Source organism: Ascaphus truei, unplaced genomic scaffold, assembly GCF_040206685.1.
Source record: "Ascaphus truei isolate aAscTru1 unplaced genomic scaffold, aAscTru1.hap1 HAP1_SCAFFOLD_655, whole genome shotgun sequence".
Lineage (NCBI taxonomy): Eukaryota > Metazoa > Chordata > Amphibia > Anura > Ascaphidae > Ascaphus > Ascaphus truei.
The window spans coordinates 114,903-137,830 of NW_027456988.1; the positions used below are offsets into that span (position 1 = coordinate 114,903).

The window sequence follows — 22,928 nt, forward strand, 5'->3', positions numbered from 1 at the left end:
GGGAGGTGTGAATTAGAAGCAGACCTTGGATGAGGGGCGGAGGGATGGGTGGAGGGGGGGGAGGTGTGAATTAGAAGCAGACCTTGGATGAGGGGCGGAGGGATGGGTGGAGGGGGGGGGAGGTGTGAATTAGAAGCAGACCTTGGATGAGGGGCGGGGGGATGGGTGGAGGGGGGAGGTGTGAATTAGAAGCAGACCTTGGATGAGGGGCGGGGGGATGGGTGGAGGGGGGGAGGTGTGAATTAGAAGCAGACCTTGGATAAGGGGCGGGGGGATGGGTGGAGGGGGGGGGGGTGTGAATTAGAAGCACACCTTGGATGGGGGCGGGGGGATGGGTGGAGGGGGGGAGGTGTGAATTAGAAGCAGACCTTGGATGGGGGCGGGGGGATGGGTGGAGGGGGGGGTAGGAATTAGAAGGAGACCTTGGATGAGGGGCGGGGGGGATGGGTGGAGGGGGGTGTGTGAATTAGAAGCAGACCTTGGATGAGGGGTGGGGGGATGGGTGGAGGTGTGAATTAGAAGCAGACCTTGGATGAGGGGCGGGGGGATGGGTGGAGGTGTGAATTAGAAGCAGACCTTGGATGAGGGGCGGGGGGATGGGTGGAGGGGGGGGTAGGAATTAGAAGCAGACCTTGGATGAGGGGCGGGGGGATGGGTGGAGGGGGGTGTGTGAATTAGAAGCAGACCTTGGATGAGGGGTGGGGGGATGGGTGGAGGTGTGAATTAGAAGCAGACCTTGGATGAGGGGTGGGGGGAGGGGTGGGGGTGTGAATTAGAAGCAGACCTTGGATGAGGGGCGGGGGGATGGGTGGAGGGGGGGTGTGTGAATTAGAAGCAGACCTTGGATGAGGGGTGGGGGGATGGGTGGAGGTGTGAATTAGAAGCAGACCTTGGATGAGGGGCGGGGGGATGGGTGGAGGGGGGTGTGTGAATTAGAAGCAGACCTTGGATGAGGGGTGGGGGGATGGGTGGAGGTGTGAATTAGAAGCAGACCTTGGATGAGGGGCGGGGGGATGGGTGGAGGGGGGTGTGTGAATTAGAAGCAGACCTTGGATGGGGGCGGGGTGGAGGGGGGGGGTAGGAATTAGAAGCAGACCTTGGATGGGGGCGGGGTGGAAGGGGGGGGGGGGTAGGAATTAGAAGCAGACCTTGGATGGGGGATGGGTGGAAGGGGGGGGGGGGTAGGAATTAGAAGCAGACCTTGGATGGGGGATGGGTGGAAGGGGGGGGGGGGGGGTGTGTGAATTAGAAGCAGACCTTGGATGGGGGGATGGGTGGAGGGGGGGGGGTAGGAATTAGAAGCAGACCTTGCAGGGGGTGCAGAGACCTCCGTGGAACAGCGGGTGGGGGACGCTGACCTGCAGACTCCCACATCCCAGGCACATCTCTACAACACAATGTGACAGCACCCAGGGGGTTATATGTCCGTGTGTGCACTGGGATTATACACACACACAGACACAGACACAGACACAGACACAGACACAGACACAGACACACAGACACACACACAGACACACACACAGACACACACACAGACACACACACAGACACACACACACACACACACACACACGTAGCGCAGGTTGAATTGGCGCGTCTCTTTTCCCCTCATCTCCGATACTTTCTTCTGATTTCCCTGCGGCACGAACAGCTCAGTTATTGGACGGAGGTTTGCCTAGTGTTTAAATTGTTACACAATAACACTATATCAGGGTAATATCGCACGCTCTGTGTGTGTCACACGCTGTGTCCTGTCGCACACTGTGTCCTGTCGCACGCTCGGTGTCCTGTCGCACGCTCGGTGTCCTGTCGCACGCTCGGTGTCCTGTCGCACACTCGGTGTCCTGTCGCACGCTCTGTGTGTCCTGTCGCACGCTCTGTGTCGTGTCGCACGCTCTGTGTGTCCTGTCGCACGCTCTGTGTGTCCTGTTGCACGCTCTGTGTGTCGTGTCGCACGCTCTGTGTCGTGTCGCACGCTCTGTGTCGTGTCGCACGTTCTGTGTTCTGTCGCACGCTCTGTGTTCTGTCGCACGCTGTGTCCTGTAAACGCTCTGTGTGTGTCGCATGCTCTGTGTCCTGTCGCACACTGTGTCCTGTCGCACGCTCTGTGTCCTGTGGCGCACGCTCTCTGTGTCCTGTCGCACGCTGTGTCCTGTTGCACGCTCTGTGTCGTGTCGCACGCTCTGTGTGTCCTGTCGCACGCTCTGTGTTCTGTCGCACACTCTGTGTTCTGTCGCACGCTGTGTCCTGTCGCACGCTCTGTGTGTGTCGCACACTGTGTCCTGTCGCACGCTCTGGGTCCTGTCGCACGCTCTGTGTCCCGTCGAACGCTCTGTGTCCTGTCGCACGCTTGGTGTGTCCTGTCGCACGCTCGGTGTCCTATCGCACACTGTGTCCTGTCGCACGCTCGGTGTGTCCTGTCGCACGCTCGGTGTGTCCTGTCGCACGCTCGGTGTGTCCTGTCGCACGCTCGGTGTGTCCTGTCGCACGCTGGGTGTGTCCTGTCGCACGCTCGGTGTGTCCTGTCGCACGCTCGGTGTGTCCTGTCGCACGCTCGGTGTGTCCTGTCGCACGCTCGGTGTGTCCTGTCGCACGCTAGGTGTGTCCTGTCGCACGCTGGGTGTGTCCTGTCGCACGCTGGGTGTGTCCTGTCGCACGCTCGGTGTGTCCTGTCGCACGCTCTGTGTGTGTCGCACACTGTGTCCTGTCGCACGCTCTGGGTCCTGTCGCACGCTGTGTCCCGTCGCACGCTCTGTGTCCTGTCGCACGCTTGGTGTGTCCTGTCGCACGCTTCGGTGTCCTGTCGCACACAGTGTCCTGTCGCACGCTCGGTGTGTCCTGTCGCACGCTCGGTGTGTCCTGTCGCACGCTCGCACGCTAAATCCCAAAGAGCTGAGGGCTTGTAGATGAAAGATCCCCTGCCAGTAAATGCCGGTCCCAGTCTCCTGGACGTGGCCCTAAGGACAGCTGTTCAATGCCGGAGAAACAAAGCACCTTCCAGTCCCCATGATGAGTGACACGTCTTGCCACTGGTGTGCCATGGCTGTTGCGTGTTGATCCGACGTGTTCCAGTACGCGGACCTGCAGCTGTCCATGTGTTTTTCCTACATACATGTTTGCGCATGCGCATTGGATGAGATACATGACTGCCTTACTTGTACAAGTTATAAAACCTCTTATTCTGGAAGACTTCTGTGTATTACAATGCGAGAAGGGTTCAGTCGGGGGGCTGAAGGCACACGCCCGACACCTTCCGCAAGGAGAAGACCTTGGGGTCTCAGCTTTAGCCATGTCCAATGGCTCCGAACGACTCTATCGTTTAAATTTCCAGACCTCCTGCGTGTCACTGTTAGAGAGGTATCACGTCCGCCAGATCGGCGCGCCTTTAATATCACTCCGCTGTGTACGCAAAGTTCCAACAAACCGCACGACCTCCCCACGGGAGAGCGTCTCTGTGTAAGGACAGCCCCACGGGAGAGTGTCTCTGTGTAAGGACAGCCCCACGGGAGAGCGTCTCTGTGTAAGGACAGCCCCACGGGAGAGCGTCTCTGTGTAAGGACAGCCCCACGGGAGAGTGTCTCTGTGTAAGGACAGCCCCACGGGAGAGTGTCTCTGTGTAAGGACAGCCCCACGGGAGAGTGTCTCTGTGTAAGGACAGCCCCACGGGAGAGAGTCTCTGTGTAAGGACAGCCCCACGGGAGAGCGTCTCTGTGTAAGGACAGCCCCACGGGAGAGTGTCTCTGTGTAAGGACAGCCCCACGGGAGAGTGTCTCTGTGTAAGGACAGCCCCACGGGAGAGTGTCTCTGTGTAAGGACAGCCCCACGGGAGAGTGTCTCTGTGTAAGGACAGCCCACGGGAGAGTGTCTCTGTGTAAGGACAGCCCCACGGGAGAGTGTCTCTGTGTAAGGACAGCCCCACGGGAGAGTGTCTCTGTGTAAGGACAGCCCCACGGGAGAGTGTCTCTGTGTAAGGACAGCCCCACGGGAGAGTGTCTCTGTGTAAGGACAGCCCCACGGGAGAGTGTCTCTGTGTAAGGACAGCCCCACGGGAGAGTGTCTCTGTGTAAGGACAGCCCCACGGGAGAGTGTCTCTGTGTAAGGACAGCCCACGGGAGAGTGTCTCTGTGTAAGGACAGCCCCACGGGAGAGTGTCTCTGTGTAAGGACAGCCCCACGGGAGAGTGTCTCTGTGTAAGGACAGCCCCACGGGAGAGAGTCTCTGTGTAAGGACAGCCCCACGGGAGAGTGTCTCTGTGTAAGGACAGCCCCACGGGAGAGTGTCTCTGTGTAAGGACAGCCCCACGGGAGAGTGTCTCTGTGTAAGGACAGCCCCACGGGGAGAGCGTCTCTGTGTAAGGACAGCCCCACGGGAGAGAGTCTCTGTGTAAGGACAGCCCCACGGGAGAGAGTCTCTGTGTAAGGACAGCCCCACGGGAGAGTGTCCCTGTGTAAGGACAGCCCCACGGGAGAGTGTCTCTGTGTAAGGACAGCCCCACGGGAGAGTGTCTCTGTGTAAGGACAGCCCCACGGGAGAGAGTCTCTGTGTAAGGACAGCCCCACGGGAGAGTGTCTCTGTGTAAGGACAGCCCCACGGGAGAGTGTCTCTGTGTAAGGACAGCCCCACGGGAGAGTGTCTCTGTGTAAGGACAGCCCCACGGGAGAGTGTCTCTGTGTCTGTGTAAGGATCAGACCACGGGAGAGAGTCTCTGTGTAAGGACAGCCCACGGGGAGAGTGGGTCCTCGTGAGGGACAGCCCCACGGGAGAGAGTGTCTCTGTGTAAGGACAGCCCCACGGGAGAGTAGTCTCTGTGTAAGGACAGCCCCCGGGAGAGTGTCTCTGTGTAAGGACAGCCCCACGGAGAGTGTCTCTGTGTAAGGACAGCCCCACGGGAGAGTGTCTCTGTGTAAGGACAGCCCCACGGGAGAGTGTCTCTGTGTAAGGACAGCCCCACGGGAGAGTGTCTCTGTGTAAGGACAGCCCCACGGGAGTGTCTCTGTGTAAGGACAGCCCCACGGGAGAGTGTCTCTGTGTAAGGACAGCCCCACGGGAGAGTGTCTCTGTGTAAGGACAGCCCCACGGGAGAGTGTCTCTGTGTAAGGACAGCCCCCGGGGAGAGTGTCTCTGTGTAAGGACAGCCCCACGGGAGAGTGTCTCTGTGTAAGGACAGCCCCACGGGAGAGTGTCTCTGTGGAAGGACAGCCCCACGGGAGAGTGTCTCTGTGTAAGGACAGCCCCACGGGAGAGAGTCTCTGTGTAAGGACAGCCCCACGGGAGAGTGTCTCTGTGTAAGGACAGCCCCACGGGAGAGTGTCTCTGTGTAAGGACAGCCCCACGGGGAGAGAGTCTCTGTGTAAGGACAGCCCACGGGAGAGTGTCTCTGTGTAAGGACAGCCCCACGGGAGAGAGTCTCTGTGTAAGGACAGCCCCACGGGAGAGCGTCTCTGTGTAAGGACAGCCCCACGGGAGAGTGTCTCTGTGTAAGGACAGCCCCACGGGAGTGTCTCTGTGTAAGGACAGCCCCACGGGAGAGTGTCTCTGTGTAAGGACAGCCCCACGGAGAGTGTCTCTGTGTAAGGACAGCCCCACGGGTGAGTGTCTCTGTGTAAGGACAGCCCCACGGGAGAGAGTCTCTGTGTAAGGACAGCCCCACGGAGAGCGTCTGTGTAAGGACAGCCCCACGGGAGAGCGTCTCTGTGTAAGGACAACCCCACGGGAGAGTGTCTCTGTGTAAGGACAGCCCACGGGAGAGTGTCTCTGTGTAAGGACAGCCCCACGGGAGAGGTGTCTCTGTGTAAGGACAGCCCCACGGGAGAGTGTCTCTGTGTAAGGACAGCCCCACCGGGAGAGTGTCTCTGTGTAAGGACAGCCCCACGGGAGAGTGTCTCTGTGTAAGGACAGCCCCACGGGAGAGCGTCTCTGTGTAAGGACAGCCCCACGGAGAGCGTCTCTGTGTAAGGACGCCCCACGGGAGAGCGTCTCTGTGTAAGGACCAGCCCCACGGGAGAGTGTCTCTGTGTAAGGACAGCCCCACGGGAGAGTGTCTCTGTGTAAGGACAGCCCCACGGGAGAGTGTCTCTGTGTAAGGACAGCCCCACGGAGAGAGTGTCTCTGTGTAAGGACAGCCCCCACGGGAGGAGCGTCTCTGTGTAAGGACAGCCCCACGGGAGAGCGTCTCTGTGTAAGGACAGCCCCACGGGAGAGGTCTCTGTGTAAGGACAGCCCACGGAGAGAGCGTCTCTGTGTAAGGACAGCCCCACGGGAGAGTGTCTCTGTGTAAGGACAGCCCCACGGGAGAGTGTCTCTGTGTAAGGACAGCCACACGGGAGAGTGTCTCTGTGTAAGGACAGCCCACGGAGAGGTGTCTCTGTGTAAGGACAGCCCCACGGGAGAGTGTCTCTGTGTAAGGACAGCCCCACGGGAGAGTGTCTCTGTGTAAGGACAGCCCCACGGGAGAGCGTCTCTGTGTAAGGACAGCCCCACGGTGAGAGCGTCTCTGTGTAAGGACAGCCCCACGGGAGAGAGTCTCTGTGTAAGGACTGCCCCACGGGAGAGTGTCTCTGTGTAAGGACAGCCCCACGGGAGAGTGTCTCTGTGTAAGGACCTGCCCACGACGGAGAGCGTCTCTGTGTAAGGACAGCCCCACGGGAGAGCGTCTCTGTGTAAGGACAGCCCCACGGGAGAGTGTCTCTGTGTAAGGACAGCCCCACGGGAGGAGAGCGTCTCTGTGTAAGGACAGCCCCACGGGAGAGTGTCCCTGTGTAAGGACAGCCCACGGGAGAGTGGTCTCTGTGTAAGGACAGCCCCACGGGAGAGTGTCTCTGTGTAAGGACAGCCCCACGGGAGAGAGTCTCTGTGTAAGGACAGCCCCACGGGAGAGTGTCTCTGTGTAAGGACAGCCCCACGGGAGAGTCTCTGTGTAAGGACAGCCCCACGGGAGAGTGTCTCTGTGTAAGGACAGCCCCACGGGAGAGTGTCTCTGTGTAAGGACAGCCCCACGGAGAGTGTCTCTGTGTAAGGACAGCCCCACGGGAGAGTGTCTCTGTGTAAGGACAGCCCCACGGGAGAGTGTCTCTGTGTAAGGACAGCCCCACGGGAGAGTGTCTCTGTGTAAGGACAGCCCCACGGGAGAGTGTCTCTGTGTAAGGGCAGCCCCACGGGAGAGTGTCTCTGTGTAAGGACAGCCCCCGGGAGAGTGTCTCTGTGTAAGGACAGCCCCACGGGAGAGTGTCTCTGTGTAAGGACAGCCCCACGGGAGAGAGGTCTCTGTGTAAGGACAGCCCCGCGGGAGAGTGTCTCTGTGTAAGGACAGGCCCACGGGAGAGTGTCTCTGTGTAAGGACAGCCCCACGGGAGAGTGTCTCTGGTGTAAGGACAGCCCCACGGGAGAGTGTCTCTGTGTAAGGACAGCCCACGGGAGAGTGTCTCTGTGTAAGGACAGCCCCACGGGGAGAGTGTCTCTGTGTAAGGACAGCCCCACGGGAGAGAGTCTCTGTGTAAGGACAGCCCCACGGGAGAGTGTCTCTGTGTAAGGACAGCCCCACGGGAGAGTGTCTCTGTGTAAGGACAGCCCCACGGGAGAGTGTCTCTGTGTAGGACAGCCCCACGGGAGAGTGTCTCTGTGTAAGGACAGCCCCACGGGGAGAGAGTCTCTGTGTAAGGACAGCCCCATGGGAGAGTGTCTCTGTGTAAGGACAGCCCCACGGGAGAGAGTCTCTGTGTAAGGACAGCCCCACGGAGAGAGTCTCTGTGTAAGGACAGCCCCACGGGAGAGGGTCTCTGTGTAAGGACAGCCCCACGGGAGAGCGTCTCTGTGTACGGACAGCCCCACGGGAGAGCGTCTCTGTGTAAGGACAGCCCCACGGGGAGAGCGTCTCTGTGTAAGGACAGCCCCACGGGAGAGTGTCTCTGTGTAAGGACAGCCCCACGGGAGAGAGTCTCTGTGTAAGGACAAGCCCCACGGGAGAGAGTCTCTGTGTAAGGACAGCCCCACGGGAGAGTGTCTCTGTGTAAGGACAGCCCCACGGGAGAGTGTCTCTGTGTAAGACAGCCCCCACGGGAGAGTGTCTCTGTGTAAGGACAGCCCCACGGGAGAGAGTCTCTGTGTAAGGACAGCCCCACGGAGAGCGTCTCTGTGTAAGGCAGCCCCACGGGAGAGCGTCTCTGTGTAAGGACAGCCCCACGGGAGAGAGTCTCTGGTAAGGACAGCCCCACGGGAGAGAGTCTCTGTGTAAGGACGAGCCCCACGGGAGAGAGTCTCTGTGTAAGGACAGCCCCACGGGAGAGTGTCTCTGTGTAAGGACCAGCCCCACGGGAGAGTGTCTCTGTGTAAGGACAGCCCACGGGAGAGTGTCTCTGAGTAAGGACAGCCCCACGGGAGAGTGTCTCTGTGTAAGGACAGCTCCCACGGGAGAGCGTCTCTGTGTAAGGACAGCCCCACGGGAGAGAGTCTCTGTGTAAGGACAGCCCCACGGGAGAGTGTCTCTGTGTAAGGACAGCCCCACGGGAGAGTGTCTCTGTGTAGGACAGCCCCACGGGAGAGCGTCTCTGTGTAAGGACAGCCCCACGGGAGGAGTGTCTCTGTGTAAGGACAGCCCACGGAGAGTGTCTCTGTGTAGGACAGCCCCACGGAGAGCGTCTCTGTGTAAGGACAGCCCCACGGAGAGGCTCTGTGTAAGGACAGCCCCACGGGAGAGTGTCTCTGTGTAAGGAACAGCCCCACGGGAGAGCGTCTCTGTGTAAGGACAGCCCCACGGGAGAGTGTCTCTGTGTAAAGGACAGCCCACGGGAGAGTGTCTCTGTGTAAGGACAGCCCCACGGGAGAGAGTCTCTGTGTAAGGACAGCCCCACGGGAGAGTGTCTCTGTGTAAGGACAGCCCCACGGGAGAGTGTCTCTGTGTAAGGACAGCCCCACGGGAGAGTGTCTCTGTGTAAGGACAGCCCCACGGGAGAGCGTCTCTGTGTAAGGACAGCCCCACGGAGAGCGTCTCTGTGTAAGGACAGCCCACGGAGAGTGTCTCTGTGTAAGGACAGCCCCACGGGAGAGTGTCTCTGTGTGTAAGGACAGCCCCACGGGAGAGTGTCTCTGTGTAAGGACAGCCCCACGGGGAGAGAGTCTCTGTGTAAGGACAGCCCCACGGGAGAGAGTCTCTCTGTAAGGACAGCCCCACGGGAGAGCGTCTCTGTGTAAGGACAGCCCCACGGGAGAGCGTCTCTGTGTAAGGACAGCCCCACGGGAGAGTGTCTCTGTGTAAGGACAGCCCCACGGGAGAGTGTCTCTGTGTAAGGACAGCCCCACGGAGAGTGTCTCTGTGTAAGGACAGCCCCACGGGAGAGTGTCTCTGTGTAAGGACAGCCCACGGGAGAGTGTCTCTGTGTAAGGACAGCCCCACGGGAGAGCGTCTCTGTGTAAGGACAGCCGCCACGGGAGAGTGTCTCTGTGTAAGGACAGCCCCACGGGAGAGTGTCTCTGTGTAAGGACAGCCCACGGAGAGTGTCTCTGTGTAAGGACAGCCCCACGGGAGAGCGTCTCTGTGTAAGGACAAGCCCCACGGGACGAGCGTCTCTGTGTAAGGAACAGCCCTTCGGGAGAGCGTCTCTGTGTAAGGACAGCCCCACGGGAGAGCGTCTCTGTGTAAGGACAGCCCCACGGGAGAGCGTCTCTGTGTAAGGACAGCCCCACGGGAGAGAGTCTCTGTGTAAGGACAGCCCCACGGAAGAGTCTCTGTGTAAGGACAGCCCTTCGGGAGAGTGTCTCTGTGTAAGGACAGCCCCACGGGAGAGTGTCTCTGTGTAAGGACAGCCCCACGGGAGAGTGTCTCTGTGTAAGGACAGCCCTTCGGGAGAGTGTCTCTGTGTAAGGACAGCCCCACGGGAGAGTGTCTCTGTGTAAGGACAGCCCCACTGGAGAGTGTCTCTGTGTAAGGACAGGCCCACGGGAGAGTGTCTCTGTGTAAGGACAGCCCCACGGGAGAGTGTCTCTGTGTAAGGACAGCCCCACGGGAGAGTGTCTCTGTGTAAGGACAGCCCCACGGGAGAGTGTCTCTGTGTAAGGACAGCCCCACGGGAGAGTGTCTCTGTGTAAGGACAGCCCCACGGGAGAGTGTCTCTGTGTAAGGACAGCCCCACGGGAGAGTGTCTCTGTGTAAGGACAGCCCCACGGGAGAGTGTCTCTGTGTAAGGACAGCCCCACGGGAGAGTGTCTCTGTGTAAGGACAGCCCCACGGGAGAGAGTCTCTGTGTAAGGACAGCCCCACGGGAGAGCGTCTCTGTGTAAGGACAGCCCCACGGGAGAGTGTCTCTGTGTAAGGACAGCCCCACGGGAGAGCGTCTCTGTGTAAGGACAGCCCCACGGGAGAGTGTCTCTGTGTAAGGACAGCCCCACGGGAGAGTGTCTCTGTGTAAGGACAGCCCCACGGGAGAGTGTCTCTGTGTAAGGACAGCCCCACGGGAGAGAGTCTCTGTGTAAGGACAGCCCCACGGGAGAGAGTCTCTGTGTAAGGACAGCCCCACGGGAGAGTGTCTCTGTGTAAGGACAGGCCCACGGGAGAGTGTCTCTGTGTAAGGACAGCCCCACGGGAGAGAGTCTCTGTGTAAGGACAGCCCCACGGGAGAGTGTCTCTGTGTAAGGACAGCCCCACGGGAGAGTGTCTCTGTGTAAGGACAGCCCCGCGGGAGAGTGTCTCTGTGTAAGGACAGCCCCGCGGGAGAGTGTCTCTGTGTAAGGACAGCCCCACGGGAGAGAGTCTCTGTGTAAGGACAGCCCCACGGGAGAGTGTCTCTGTGTAAGGACAGCCCCACGGGAGAGTGTCTCTGTGTAAGGACAGCCCCACGGGAGAGTGTCTCTGTGTAAGGACAGCCCCACGGGAGAGCGTCTCTGTGTAAGGACAGCCCCACGGGAGAGAGTCTCTGTGTAAGGACAGCCCCACGGGAGAGTGTCTCTGTGTAAGGACAGCCCCACGGGAGAGCGTCTCTGTGTAAGGACAGCCCCACGGGAGAGTGTCTCTGTGTAAGGACAGCCCCACGGGAGAGTGTCTCTGTGTAAGGACAGCCCCACGGGAGAGTGTCTCTGTGTAAGGACAGCCCCACGGGAGTGTGCCTCTGTGTAAGGACAGCCCCACGGGAGAGTGTCTCTGTGTAAGGACAGCCCCACGGGAGAGAGTCTCTGTGTAAGGACAGCCCCACGGGAGAGAGTCTCTGTGTAAGGACAGCCCCACGGGAGAGAGTCTCTGTGTAAGGACAGCCCCACGGGAGAGTGTCTCTGTGTAAGGACAGCCCCACGGGAGAGAGTCTCTGTGTAAGGACAGCCCCACGGGAGAGTGTCTCTGTGTAAGGACAGCCCCACGGGAGAGCTGTCTCTGTGTAAGGACAGCCCCACGGGAGAGTGTCTCTGTGTAAGGACAGCCCCACGGGAGAGTGTCTCTGTGTAAGGACAGCCCCACGGGAGAGTGTCTCTGTGTAAGGACAGCCCCACGGGAGTGTCTCTGTGTAAGGACAGCCCCACGGAGAGTGTCTCTGTGTAAGGACAGCCCCACGGGAGAGATCTCTGTGTAAGGACAGCCCCACGGGAGAGTGTCTCTGTGTAAGGACAGCCCCACGGGAGAGAGTCTCTGTGTAAGGACAGCCCCACGGGAGAGTGTCTCTGTGTAAGGACGAGCCCCACGGGAGAGTGTCTCTGTGTAAGGACAGCCCCACGGGAGAGTGTCTCTGTGTAAGGACAGCCCCACGGGAGAGTGTCTCTGTGTAAGGACAGCCCCCCGGGAGAGTGTCTCTGTGTAGGACAGCCCCACGGGAGAGTGTCTCTGTGTAAGGACAGCCCACGGGAGAGTGTCTCTGTGTAAGGACAGCCCCACGGGAGAGTGTCTCTGTGTAAGGACAGCCCACGGGAGAGTGTCTCTGTGTAAGGACAGCCCCACGGGAGAGTGTCTCTGTGTAAGGACAGCCCCACGGAGAGTGTCTCTGTGTAAGGACAGCCCCACGGGAGAGTGTCTCTGTGTAAGGACAGCCCACGGGAGAGCGTCTCTGTGTAAGGACAGCCCCACGGGAGTGTGTCTCTGTGTAAGGACAGCCCCACGGGAGAGTGTCTCTGTGTAAGGACAGCCCCACGGGAGAGTGTCTCTGTGTAAGGACAGCCCCACGGGAGAGCGTCTCTGTGTAAGGACAGCCCCACGGGAGAGCGTCTCTGTGTAAGGACAGCCCCACGGGAGAGTGTCTCTGTGTAAGGACAGCCCCACGGGAGAGTGTCTCTGTGTAAGGACAGCCCCACGGGAGAGTGTCTCTGTGTAAGGACAGCCCCACGGGAGAGAGTCTCTGTGTAAGGACAGCCCCACGGGAGAGTGTCTCTGTGTAAGGACAGCCCCACGGGAGAGTGTCTCTGTGTAAGGACAGCCCCACGGGAGAGTGTCTCTGTGTAAGGACAGCCCCACGGGAGAGCGTCTCTGTGTAAGGACAGCCCCACGGGAGAGTGTCTCTGTGTAAGGACAGCCCCACGGGAGAGTGTCTCTGTGTAAGGACAGCCCCACGGGAGAGAGTCTCTGTGTAAGGACAGCCCCACGGGAGAGTGTCTCTGTGTAAGGACAGCCCCACGGGAGAGCGTCTCTGTGTAAGGACAGCCCCACGGGAGAGTGTCTCTGTGTAAGGACAGCCCCACGGGAGAGTGTCTCTGTGTAAGGACAGCCCCACGGGAGAGTGTCTCTGTGTAAGGACAGCCCCACGGGAGAGTGTCTCTGTGTAAGGACAGCCCCACGGGAGAGTGTCTCTGTGTAAGGACAGCCCCACGGGAGAGTGTCTCTGTGTAAGGACAGCCCCACGGGAGAGTGTCTCTGTGTAAGGACAGCCCCACGGGAGAGTGTCTCTGTGTAAGGACAGCCCCACGGGAGAGTGTCTCTGTGTAAGGACAGCCCCACGGGAGAGTGTCTCTGTGTAAGGACAGCCCCACGGGAGAGTGTCTCTGTGTAAGGACAGCCCCACGGGAGAGTGTCTCTGTGTAAGGACAGCCCCACGGGAGAGAGTCTCTGTGTAAGGACAGCCCCACGGGAGAGTGTCTCTGTGTAAGGACAGCCCCACGGGAGAGAGTCTCTGTGTAAGGACAGCCCCACGGGAGAGAGTCTCTGTGTAAGGACAGCCCCACGGGAGAGTGTCTCTGTGTAAGGACAGCCCCACGGGAGAGTGTCTCTGTGTAAGGACAGCCCCACGGGAGAGCGTCTCTGTGTAAGGACAGCCCCACGGGAGAGTGTCTCTGTGTAAGGACAGCCCCACGGGAGAGTGTCTCTGTGTAAGGACAGCCCCACGGGAGAGTGTCTCTGTGTAAGGACAGCCCCACGGGAGAGTGTCTCTGTGTAAGGACAGCCCCACGGGAGAGTGTCTCTGTGTAAGGACAGCCCCACGGGAGAGTGTCTCTGTGTAAGGACAGCCCCACGGGAGAGTGTCTCTGTGTAAGGACAGCCCCACGGGAGAGAGTCTCTGTGTAAGGACAGCCCCACGGGAGAGTGTCTCTGTGTAAGGACAGCCCCACGGGAGAGTGTCTCTGTGTAAGGACACCCCACGGGAGAGTGTCTCTGTGTAAGGACAGCCCCACGGGAGAGTGTCTCTGTGTAAGGACAGCCTCACGGGAGAGAGTCTCTGTGTAAGGACAGCCCCACGGGAGAGAGTCTCTGTGTAAGGACAGCCCCACGGGAGAGTGTCTCTGTGTAAGGACAGCCCCACGGGAGGCCTTTTCCGCACCCCTTCGCTGTACCCTCTCTCCGGAGGCGCACAAATGGTCCTGTTGGTATATTTCTTATCAGATGTGCGGGGCGGTGGATATTCGCCGTTATTAGGCTGTTTTTAGATGTGAAATTAATACCGTGACCATTAATCCTCGTTCAGCAGTTGGCACTAGTGTTGATACACAAAAACTGAAACAAAAAACTCCCTATTTTATTACCCAATGTAATAGTTCATGTGCACTAATTAAAAGGCGCGATCCCGTCACTGGCATGTGTTACACACGGTTCCCAGTCTCATTAAAGCTCTCCCCACCAAACCCCTGTATGTTTTAGAAAATCACAGACAATCACATCCATTCTTGCACCGAGCGTCGTTAAAGGGACTAATAACATTCAGGAAAAGGGTTTACGCGATACCTTGGGTATAACCGGTAATTATAAATGCAATAGATGCAAAATCTGTCCGAAAATGAAATCCGATGATAAAACCCTACGTTACTGGTAGTGAGTATCGCATTAAACATGACATTAGTATTATTATTATTATATAGTATTATACGTAGTATACAGTACGTGCTGCAGTGCAGCCGCAGACTGCAGGATGTGGGCAGAGCACAGCGCAATCTTACAATACGGAGTATGGAACGTCTGCGGAATATCCACAACAATGGGGTTTCAAATCGAAGTAGATCAAACAGCTCGTGACTGTGGGTCTGTGTAACATAGATCTGGCAGCTGTGTAGATACGTATGGGGGATCCCTGATAGATATTCAGGACCCCTTGCCGTATGTATGCAGCCTACTACTGGTATAGTAATAGGACCAATGTTAAACCACTCTTCCAAACATCACAAACACTCTGCTATTGTGCACAGAGTGTAACCACCTATATCAGTGATACATACATACTCATTCAGTGGGGGTGAAGGTAAGTACAGAGCTAGGTGCAGCGATGCGAATTGTACTATATCTGGCTGGGTTTGATTGATCCTGTGTGCCATACGCAGCACTGCACGATCTCCTACGTCTAGGAGCCTCTGTCTCTACCACATCCTAGCTAGGCACGTCCATCAGCGCTGATATATCAATGATCAGCGCTGATATATCAATGATCAGCGCCGATATATCAATGATCAGCGCCGATATATCAATGATCAGCGCCGATATATCAATGATCAGCGCCGATATATCAATGATCAGCGCCGATATATCAATGATCAGCGCCGATATATCAATGATCAGCGCCGATATATCAATGATCAGCGCCGATATATCAATGATCAGCGCCGATATATCAATGATCAGCGCCGATATATCAATGATCAGCGCCGATATATCAATGATCAGCGCCGATATATCAATGATCAGCGCCGATATATCAATGATCAGCGCCGATATATCAATGATCAGCGCCGATATATCAATGATCAGCGCTGATATATCAATGATCAGCGCTGATATATCAGTGATCAGCGCTGATATATCAGTGATCAGCGCTGATATATCAGCCGATATATCAATGATCAGCGCCGATATATCAATGATCAGCGCCGATATATCAATGATCAGCGCTGATATATCAATGATCAGCGCCGATATATCAGTGATCAGCGCTGATGTAGGGGACAATGCATCGCGAGTTTATATTTTTTATTGATTGGTTCCTGTGCTTACCTTACCCTGTTACATCCAGCCTTCTCCCTACCTGGGCAGCTCTGTGTGGGACACTAATCCACACTGACAGAGCTTACTGACGGCACACACTGCTTCCGATAGAACTGCACCATTAGCTGTTTGAGCCACACCAGGTTAGCACAATATGCCTGGTTTAAATGGCCTTACTGCATGTCTGTGAGCATTTATATTCCCCTACTTAGGGTATCTGTGTGGGAGATTATTCCCAATCAGACCAGACTCACGGCACTGCCCACAGGCTGGGGATCTGTTCTAACAGCTGTGTGCTATCAGCACACCACCTCCTGTAAAACTGCACCACACACTGCATCCGGTAGAACTGCACCATTAGCTGTTTGAGCAACACCAGGATAGCATTGGACTTACCTGGTTTACACTGCTGTGTTGTGTGTCTGTGAGTATTAACACTCCCCTACTTGGGGTATCTGTGTGGGAGATTACCCTAACAAGACCAGAATCACGGCACCTCCTACATGCTGGGGATTTGCTCTAAACAGTTGTGTGTCACCATTATAAGGGTATTATCAGCACTATATTTATTTATAAAATATTTTACCAGGAAGTAATACATTGAGAGTTACCTCTCGTTTTCACGCATGTCCTGGGCACAGAGTAAAACAAATAATACATGGTTACAAATACAGTTACATAAATGAGCAGGGTTATACATTATATACAGGACATTGCATGCACAGTTACAGATAATATATATTATGGGCGTATGAGACCGTTACAGACCAGGTTAAAATGTGAGACAGCCTTAGATTTGAAAGAACTTAAGCTGGTGGTGGATATGAGAGTCTCTGGTAGGTTGTTCCAGTTTTGGGGTGCACGGAAGGAGAAGGAGGAACGGCCGGATACTTTGTTGAGCCTTGGGACCATGAACAGTCTCTTGGAGTCAGATCTCAGGTGATAAGTGCTGCATGTGGTAGGGGTGAGGAGCTTGTTCAGGTAGCTGGGTAGCTTGCCCAGAAAGTATTTGAGGGTGAGACAGGAAAGATGAACTTTGCGCCTAGACTCAAGTGATGACCAATCTAGTTCTCTGAGCATTTCGCAGTGATGTGTGTTGTAGTTGCATTGGAGAACAAAACGACAAATTGAATTGTAGAGGGTGTCAAGTTTGCTAAGGTGGGTTTGAGGTGCCGAGCCATATACTATGTCTCCATAGTCAATAATTGGCATTAGCATCTGCTGTGCAATACGCTTTCTGACCGGGAGACTTAGGGAGGATTTGTTCCTGTAAAGTACCCCTAGTTTGGCATAGGTCTTGGTTGTCAGGGTATCAATGTGCATCCCGAATGTTAAGTGGGAGTCAAACCATGAGCCCAGGTATTTAAAACTAGTGACAGGGGTTAGGGTGGTGTTAGCGTTGGTTCGAATCAGGAGCTCAGTCACTGGAAGCTTTACAAATTTAGTCTTGGTCCCAAATACCATTGTTATAGTCTTGTCAGTGTTTAAAAACAGTTTGTTTTGGGAAATCCAGTTTTCGAGTCTCAAAAAGTCAGACTGAAGTATGTGTTGAAGGTCAGAGAGGCTATGGCTGTGTGCATATAGGATTGTGTCATCTGCATACATGTGTATTGAGGCTTCCTGACAAGCTGTGGGAAGATCATTAATGAACACTGAGAAGAGTAGGGGCCCCAGAACAGAGCCTTGCGGGACACCACAGGTGATATCCAGGGGGTTGGAGTTAGAGCCTGAGATGGACACATGTTGGGATCTTCCTGATAGGTAGGACTGAAACCAGTTTAAAGCATGTTTCCCTATTCCAGAGCTCTGGAGTTTGTTAAGCAGGATAGCATGATCAATACGTGAGACAATCAAGCAGTTCATGCTGATCAACAAGGAGGTTTCTCTGTCCATATGAATCCTAATTCTAGGGGTGCCTCCGTGGCAAGGGTCTCCCCAAACCCAGCCAAGTACACTCCTTAGTATAACTCGCATCGCTGCACCTAGCTCTGTACTTACCTTCACCCCCACTGAATGAGTATGTATGTATCACTGATATAGGTGGTTACACTCTGTGCACAATAGCAGAGTGTTAGTGATGGTTGGAAGAGTGGTTTAACATTGGTCCTATTACTATACCAGTAGTAGGCTGCATACATACGGCAAGGGGTCCTGAATATCTATCAGGGATCCCCCATACGTATCTACACAGCTGCCAGATCTATGTTACACAGATCCACAGTCACGAGCTGTTTGATCTACTTTGATTTTAAACCCCATTATTTGAATTCATTGTTTGGAAATAAAGTATTTTAATATTACCATTACACATAGAAGTGATTGAGCGCTTAAATACGAGGTCCCCCTTTTCTCTGGTATACACTTATCTCCCTACCTAGGCAGCACCTCACCGAGGTTTAACACTTTAGCTGTGCGGGGGGTCCCCTTTTGTGTGTAGCCGAATATTCAGAACATCCACAAGTTGGAAGAGGCATCGAAACCACTGACACATCTATTGGCCCATTTTAGGGATGTCCACGGACGCAGCATAGAGGGGGTTAACTTTATGCGCATTGAGAGAATTAAGGATAACATGGGAGCAGGGGCCCGCGATCTCCATATCGCCAGAAGGGGGCAGTACTGGATCTTTACGTTGCAAAGTAAATTTCCTGGAGGGTTGAATGATTACATAGAACTTACCCCCTTTCTAAAATAGGGGGTAATCTTCATTTATCCCCCTTTAATATTGGGCTCCCACTCATATTGGCTTCGGCATTTGTTTTGCGTGTATGGGATGTTTTCTACATATGTTCATGCACTTATCTATTATACTAATGGAACTGGCACCTACGGTTTATGCACGCAGTTACTTACACGTATGTGCGTGTGTGTCTATTTACAGATTTTACATTTCTTCAGGGTATTTATTAACCCCTCCTTTATATACATATATGTATACATATTTGGCTATGTGTGTGTGTATGTATATATGTATATATATATGTGTGTCCTGTCGCACGCTCTGTGTGTATGTCGCATGCTGTGTGTATGTCGCACGCTCTGTGTGTCCTGTCACACGCTCTGTGTGTCCTGTCGCATGCTGTGTGTATGTCGCATGCTCTGTGTGTCCTGTCGCACGCTGTGTGTGTCCTGTCGCATGCTGTGTGTGTCCTGTCACACGCGCTGTGTGTCCTGTCGCATGCTTTGTGTGTGTCGCATGCTCTGTGTGTCCTGTCGCACGCTGTGTGTGTTGTGTCGCATGCTTTGTGTGTGTCGCATGCTTTGTGTGTGTCGCACGCTCTGTGTGTCGCACACTCTGTGTGTGTCCTGTCGCACGCTCTGTGTGTCCTGTCGCATGCTTTGTGTGTGTCGCATGCTCTGTGTGTCCTGTCGCACGCTGTGTGTGTTGTGTCGCATGCTTTCTGTGTGTCGCATGCTTTGTGTGTGTCGCACGCTCTGTGTGTCGCACACTGTGTGTGTCGCACACTCTGTGTGTGTCCTGTCGCAAGCTCTATGTGTGTCGCACGCTCTCTCACCTTCCACGCTCCTCTGGTTCTGTCTCACTTCCAGGAGAACTCGCTCTGAAAACACAAAACCGCCACACGTTACATGCCACACGTTACATGCCACACGTTACATGCCACCCGTTTCATGCCACCCGTTTCATGCCACCCGTTACATGCCACCCGTTACATGCCACACGTTACATGCCACCCACAGATGAAAGAGACAGAGCGAGAAAGGAGTAAATGAAATAGAGCGATGGGTGAGAGGATTGCACAGTCCTAGACGGGCAACCTACGGTGCAGGGTACCCCTGCCCGCCCCTGTGTGCGCCCCGCCCCTGTGCGCGCCCCGCCCCTGTGCGCGCCCCGCCCCTGCGCGCGTCCCACCCCTGCGCGCACCCCGCCCCTGCGCGCCCCCTACGCGCCCCCCGCCCCTCTGCGCGCCCCCCCGCCCCTCTGCGCGCCCCCCGCCCCTCTGCGCACCCCCCCGTCCCCCTGCGCGCCCCCCGCCCCCCTGTGCGAGCCCCGCCCCTGTGCGCGCCCCCCCGCCCCTGCGCGCCCCCCCGCCCCTGCGCGCACCGCGCCCCCCTGCCCCTCTGCGCGCCCCCCCGCCCCTGTGCGAGCCCCGCCCCTGTGAGCGCCCCCCGCCCCTGCGCGCCCCCCCGCCCCTGCGCGCACCGCGCCCCCTGCGCGCCCCCCCGCCCCTCTGCACGCCCCCTGCGCGCCCCCCGTCCCCCTGCGCGCCCCCCCGCCCCCTCTGCGCGCCCCCCCGCCCCTGCGCGCCCTCCGCCTCTGCGCGCCCCCCCGCCCCTCTGCGCGCCCCCCCGCCCCTCTGCGCGCCCCCCCGCCCCTCTGCGCGCCCCCCGCCCCTGCGCGCCCCCCGCCCCTGCGCGCCCCCCGCCCCTGCGCGCCCCCCGCCCCTGCGCGCGCCCCCCGCCCCTGCGCGCGCCCCGCCCCTGTGCGCGCCCCGCCCCTGTGCGCGCCCCGCCCCTGTGCACCCCGCCCGTGTGCACCCCGCCCCTGTCTGTGTCTGACTGCATTCATTACTCTGCAGCTGTGTGCTTTCCTACCATTGGCTGCCTGCCCTTTAAGTACTCGGCCAGCCTGCTACAAACTGGCTGAGCATAAACTTTGGTTTTGCCTTGTCTTCTCTTGCCTTCCTGTTGTGACCTCAGCTCGTACTTGGACTCCAGACTTCTCGTTGGTTTTGCCTTGTCTTGCCTTCCTGTTGTGACCTCAGCTCGTACTTGGACTCCTGGCTTCTCGTTGGTTTTGCCTTATCTTGTCTTGCCGTCCTGTTGTGACCTCAGCTCGTACTTGGACTCCTGACTTCTCGTTGGTTTTGCCTTGTCTTGCCTTCCTGTTGTGACCTCTTCTCTTGCCTTCCTGTTGTGACCTCAGCTCGTACTTGGACTCCTGACTTCTCGTTGGTTTTGCCTTGTCTTGCCTTCCTGTTGTGACCTCTTCTCTTGCCTTCCTGTTGTGACCTCAGCTCGTACTTGGACTCCTGACTTCTCGTTGGTTTTGCCTTATCTTCTCTTGCCTTCCTGTTGTGACCTCAGCTCGTACTTGGACTCCTGGCTTCTCGTTGGTTTTGCCTTATCTTGCCTTCCTGTTGTGACCTCTTCTCTTGCCTTCCTGTTGTGACCTCTTCTCTTGCCTTCCTGTTGTGACCTCAGCTCGTACTTGGACTCCTGGCTTCTCGTTGGTTTTGCCTTGTCTTGTCTTGCCTTATCTTGTCTTGCCTTCCTGTTGTGACCTCAGCTCGTACTTGGACTCCTGGCTTCTCGTTGGTTTTGCCTTATCTTACCTTCCTGTTGTGACCTCTTCTCTTGCCTTCCTGTTGTGACCTCTTCTCTTGCCTTCCTGTTGTAACCTCAGCTCGTACTTGGACTCCTGGCTTCTCGTTGGTTTTGCCTTGTCTTGTCTTGCCTTATCTTGTCTTGCCTTCCTGTTGTGACCTCAGCTCGTACTTGGACTCCTGGCTTCTCGTTGGTTTTGCCTTATCTTGCCTTCCTGTTGTGACCTCTTCTCTTGCCTTCCTGTTGTGACCTCTTCTCTTGCCTTCCTGTTGTGACCTCAGCTCGTACTTGGACTCCTGACTTCTCGTTGGTTTTGCCTTATCTTGTCTTGCCTTCCTGTTGTGACCTCAGCTCGTACTTGGACTCCTGGCTTCTCATTGGTTTTGCCTTATGTTGCCTTCCTGTTGTGACCTCTTCTCTTGCCTTCCTGTTGTGACCTCAGCTCGTACTTGGACTCCTGGCTTCTCGTTGGTTTTGCCTTGTCTTGTTTTGCCTTATCTTGTCTTGCCTTCCTGTTGTGACCTCAGCTCGTACTTGGACTCCTGGCTTCTCGTTGGTTTTGCCTTATCTTGCCTTCCTGTTGTGACCTCTTCTCTTGCCTTCCTGTTGTGACCTCTTCTCTTGCCTTCCTGTTGTGACCTCAGCTCGTACTTGGACTCCTGACTTCTCGTTGGTTTTGCCTTATCTTGTCTTGCCTTCCTGTTGTGACCTCAGCTCGTACTTGGACTCCTGGCTTCTCGTTGGTTTTGCCTTATGTTGCCTTCCTGTTGTGACCACTTCTCTTGCCTTCCTGTTGTGACCTCTTCTCTTGCCTTCCTGTTGTGACCTCAGCTCGTACTTGGACTCCTGGCTTCTCGTTGGTTTTGCCTTGTCTTGCCTTCCTGTTGTGACCTCTTCTCTTGCCTTCCTGTTGTGACCTCAGCTCGTACTTGGACTCCTGACTTCTCGTTGGTTTTGCCTTATCTTGTCTTGCCTTCCTGTTGTGACCTCAGCTCGTACTTGGACTCCTGACTGCTCGGCTCCCTTGACCTCAGCTCGCTTCTGGACTTCCACTCTCTCCTCAACCATGGCTACAGATATACGACAATTCTACACTCTCCAACCCCAGACTACGGCAAGTACCTTCTACCTACCTGACCCCTCCTACCCTGACCCAACTATATCACCTCCACTCTGCACACCAGACATGGCTGCTCGGTTGTTGGTCGGTGGCTATCAACATCCCCACCTCAGCCTCGTAGTCCTGCCTTGTTTGCGGTGAGCACTCGTCACACTCTATTACTGTAACCTCCTGCTGTCCGGCCTTCCTGCCTCTCACCTGTCTCCCCTACAATCTATCCTTAACGCTGCTGCCAGAATCACTCTACTCTTTCCGAGATCTGTCTCAGCGTCTCCCCTCCTGAAATCCCTCTCCTGGCTTCCGATCAAATCCCGCATCTCACACTCCATTCTTCTCCTCACTTTTAAAGCTTTACACTCTTCTGCCCCTCCTTACATCTCAGCCCTAATTTCTCGCTATACACGTATACTCCCTGTAACTCCTCCTATTCCCCTATATAACCCATCCCTATAACTCCTCCTATTGACCCATATAACCCCTCCCTATAACTCCTTCTATTACCCCATATAACCCATCCCTATAACTCCTCCTATTACCCCATGTAACCCCTCCCTATAACTCCTATTACCCCATATAACCGCTCCCTATAACTCCTATTACCCCGTATAACCCCTCCCTATAACTCCTCTTATTACCCCATATAACCGCTCCCTATAACTCCTCCTATTACCCCATATAACCCCTCCCTATAACTCCTCCTATTACCCCATATAACCGCTCCCTATAACTCCTCCTATACTATAACTCCTCCTATTACCCCATATAACCGCTCCCTATAACGCCTATTACCCTGTATAACCGCTCCCTATAACTCTTCCTATTCCCTCATATAACCGCTCCCTATAACTCCTCCTATTACCCCATATAACCGCTCCCTATAACTCCTCCTATACTATAACTCCTCCTATTACCCCATATAACCGCTCCCTATAACGCCTATTACCCTGTATAACCGCTCCCTATAACTCTTCCTATTCCCTCATATAACCGCTCCCTATAACTCCTCCTATTACCCCATATAACCGCTCCCTATAACTCCTCCTATTACCCCATATAACCTCTCCCTATAACTCCTCCTATTACCCCATATAACTGCCCCCAATAACTCCTCCTATTACCCATATAACTGCCCCCTATAACTCCTCCTATTAC

General features: G+C 55.8%; 1 protein-coding gene across 1 annotated transcript in view; it reads right to left on the reverse strand.

Annotated features, from left to right (window-relative positions):
* Window positions 1-22,928, reverse strand: part of DNMT3L (DNA methyltransferase 3 like) — a 92,611-nt gene that overhangs the window by 57,428 nt on the left and 12,255 nt on the right. The window contains exons 4-5 of the mRNA XM_075584574.1: window positions 18,886-18,930; window positions 1,308-1,387 (exon numbers count right to left, since the gene is read on the reverse strand). Of these exons, the coding sequence (XP_075440689.1) occupies window positions 1,308-1,385 (78 nt within the window). The 5' untranslated portion in view covers window positions 1,386-1,387; window positions 18,886-18,930. The remainder of the gene's footprint in view (window positions 1-1,307; window positions 1,388-18,885; window positions 18,931-22,928) is intronic.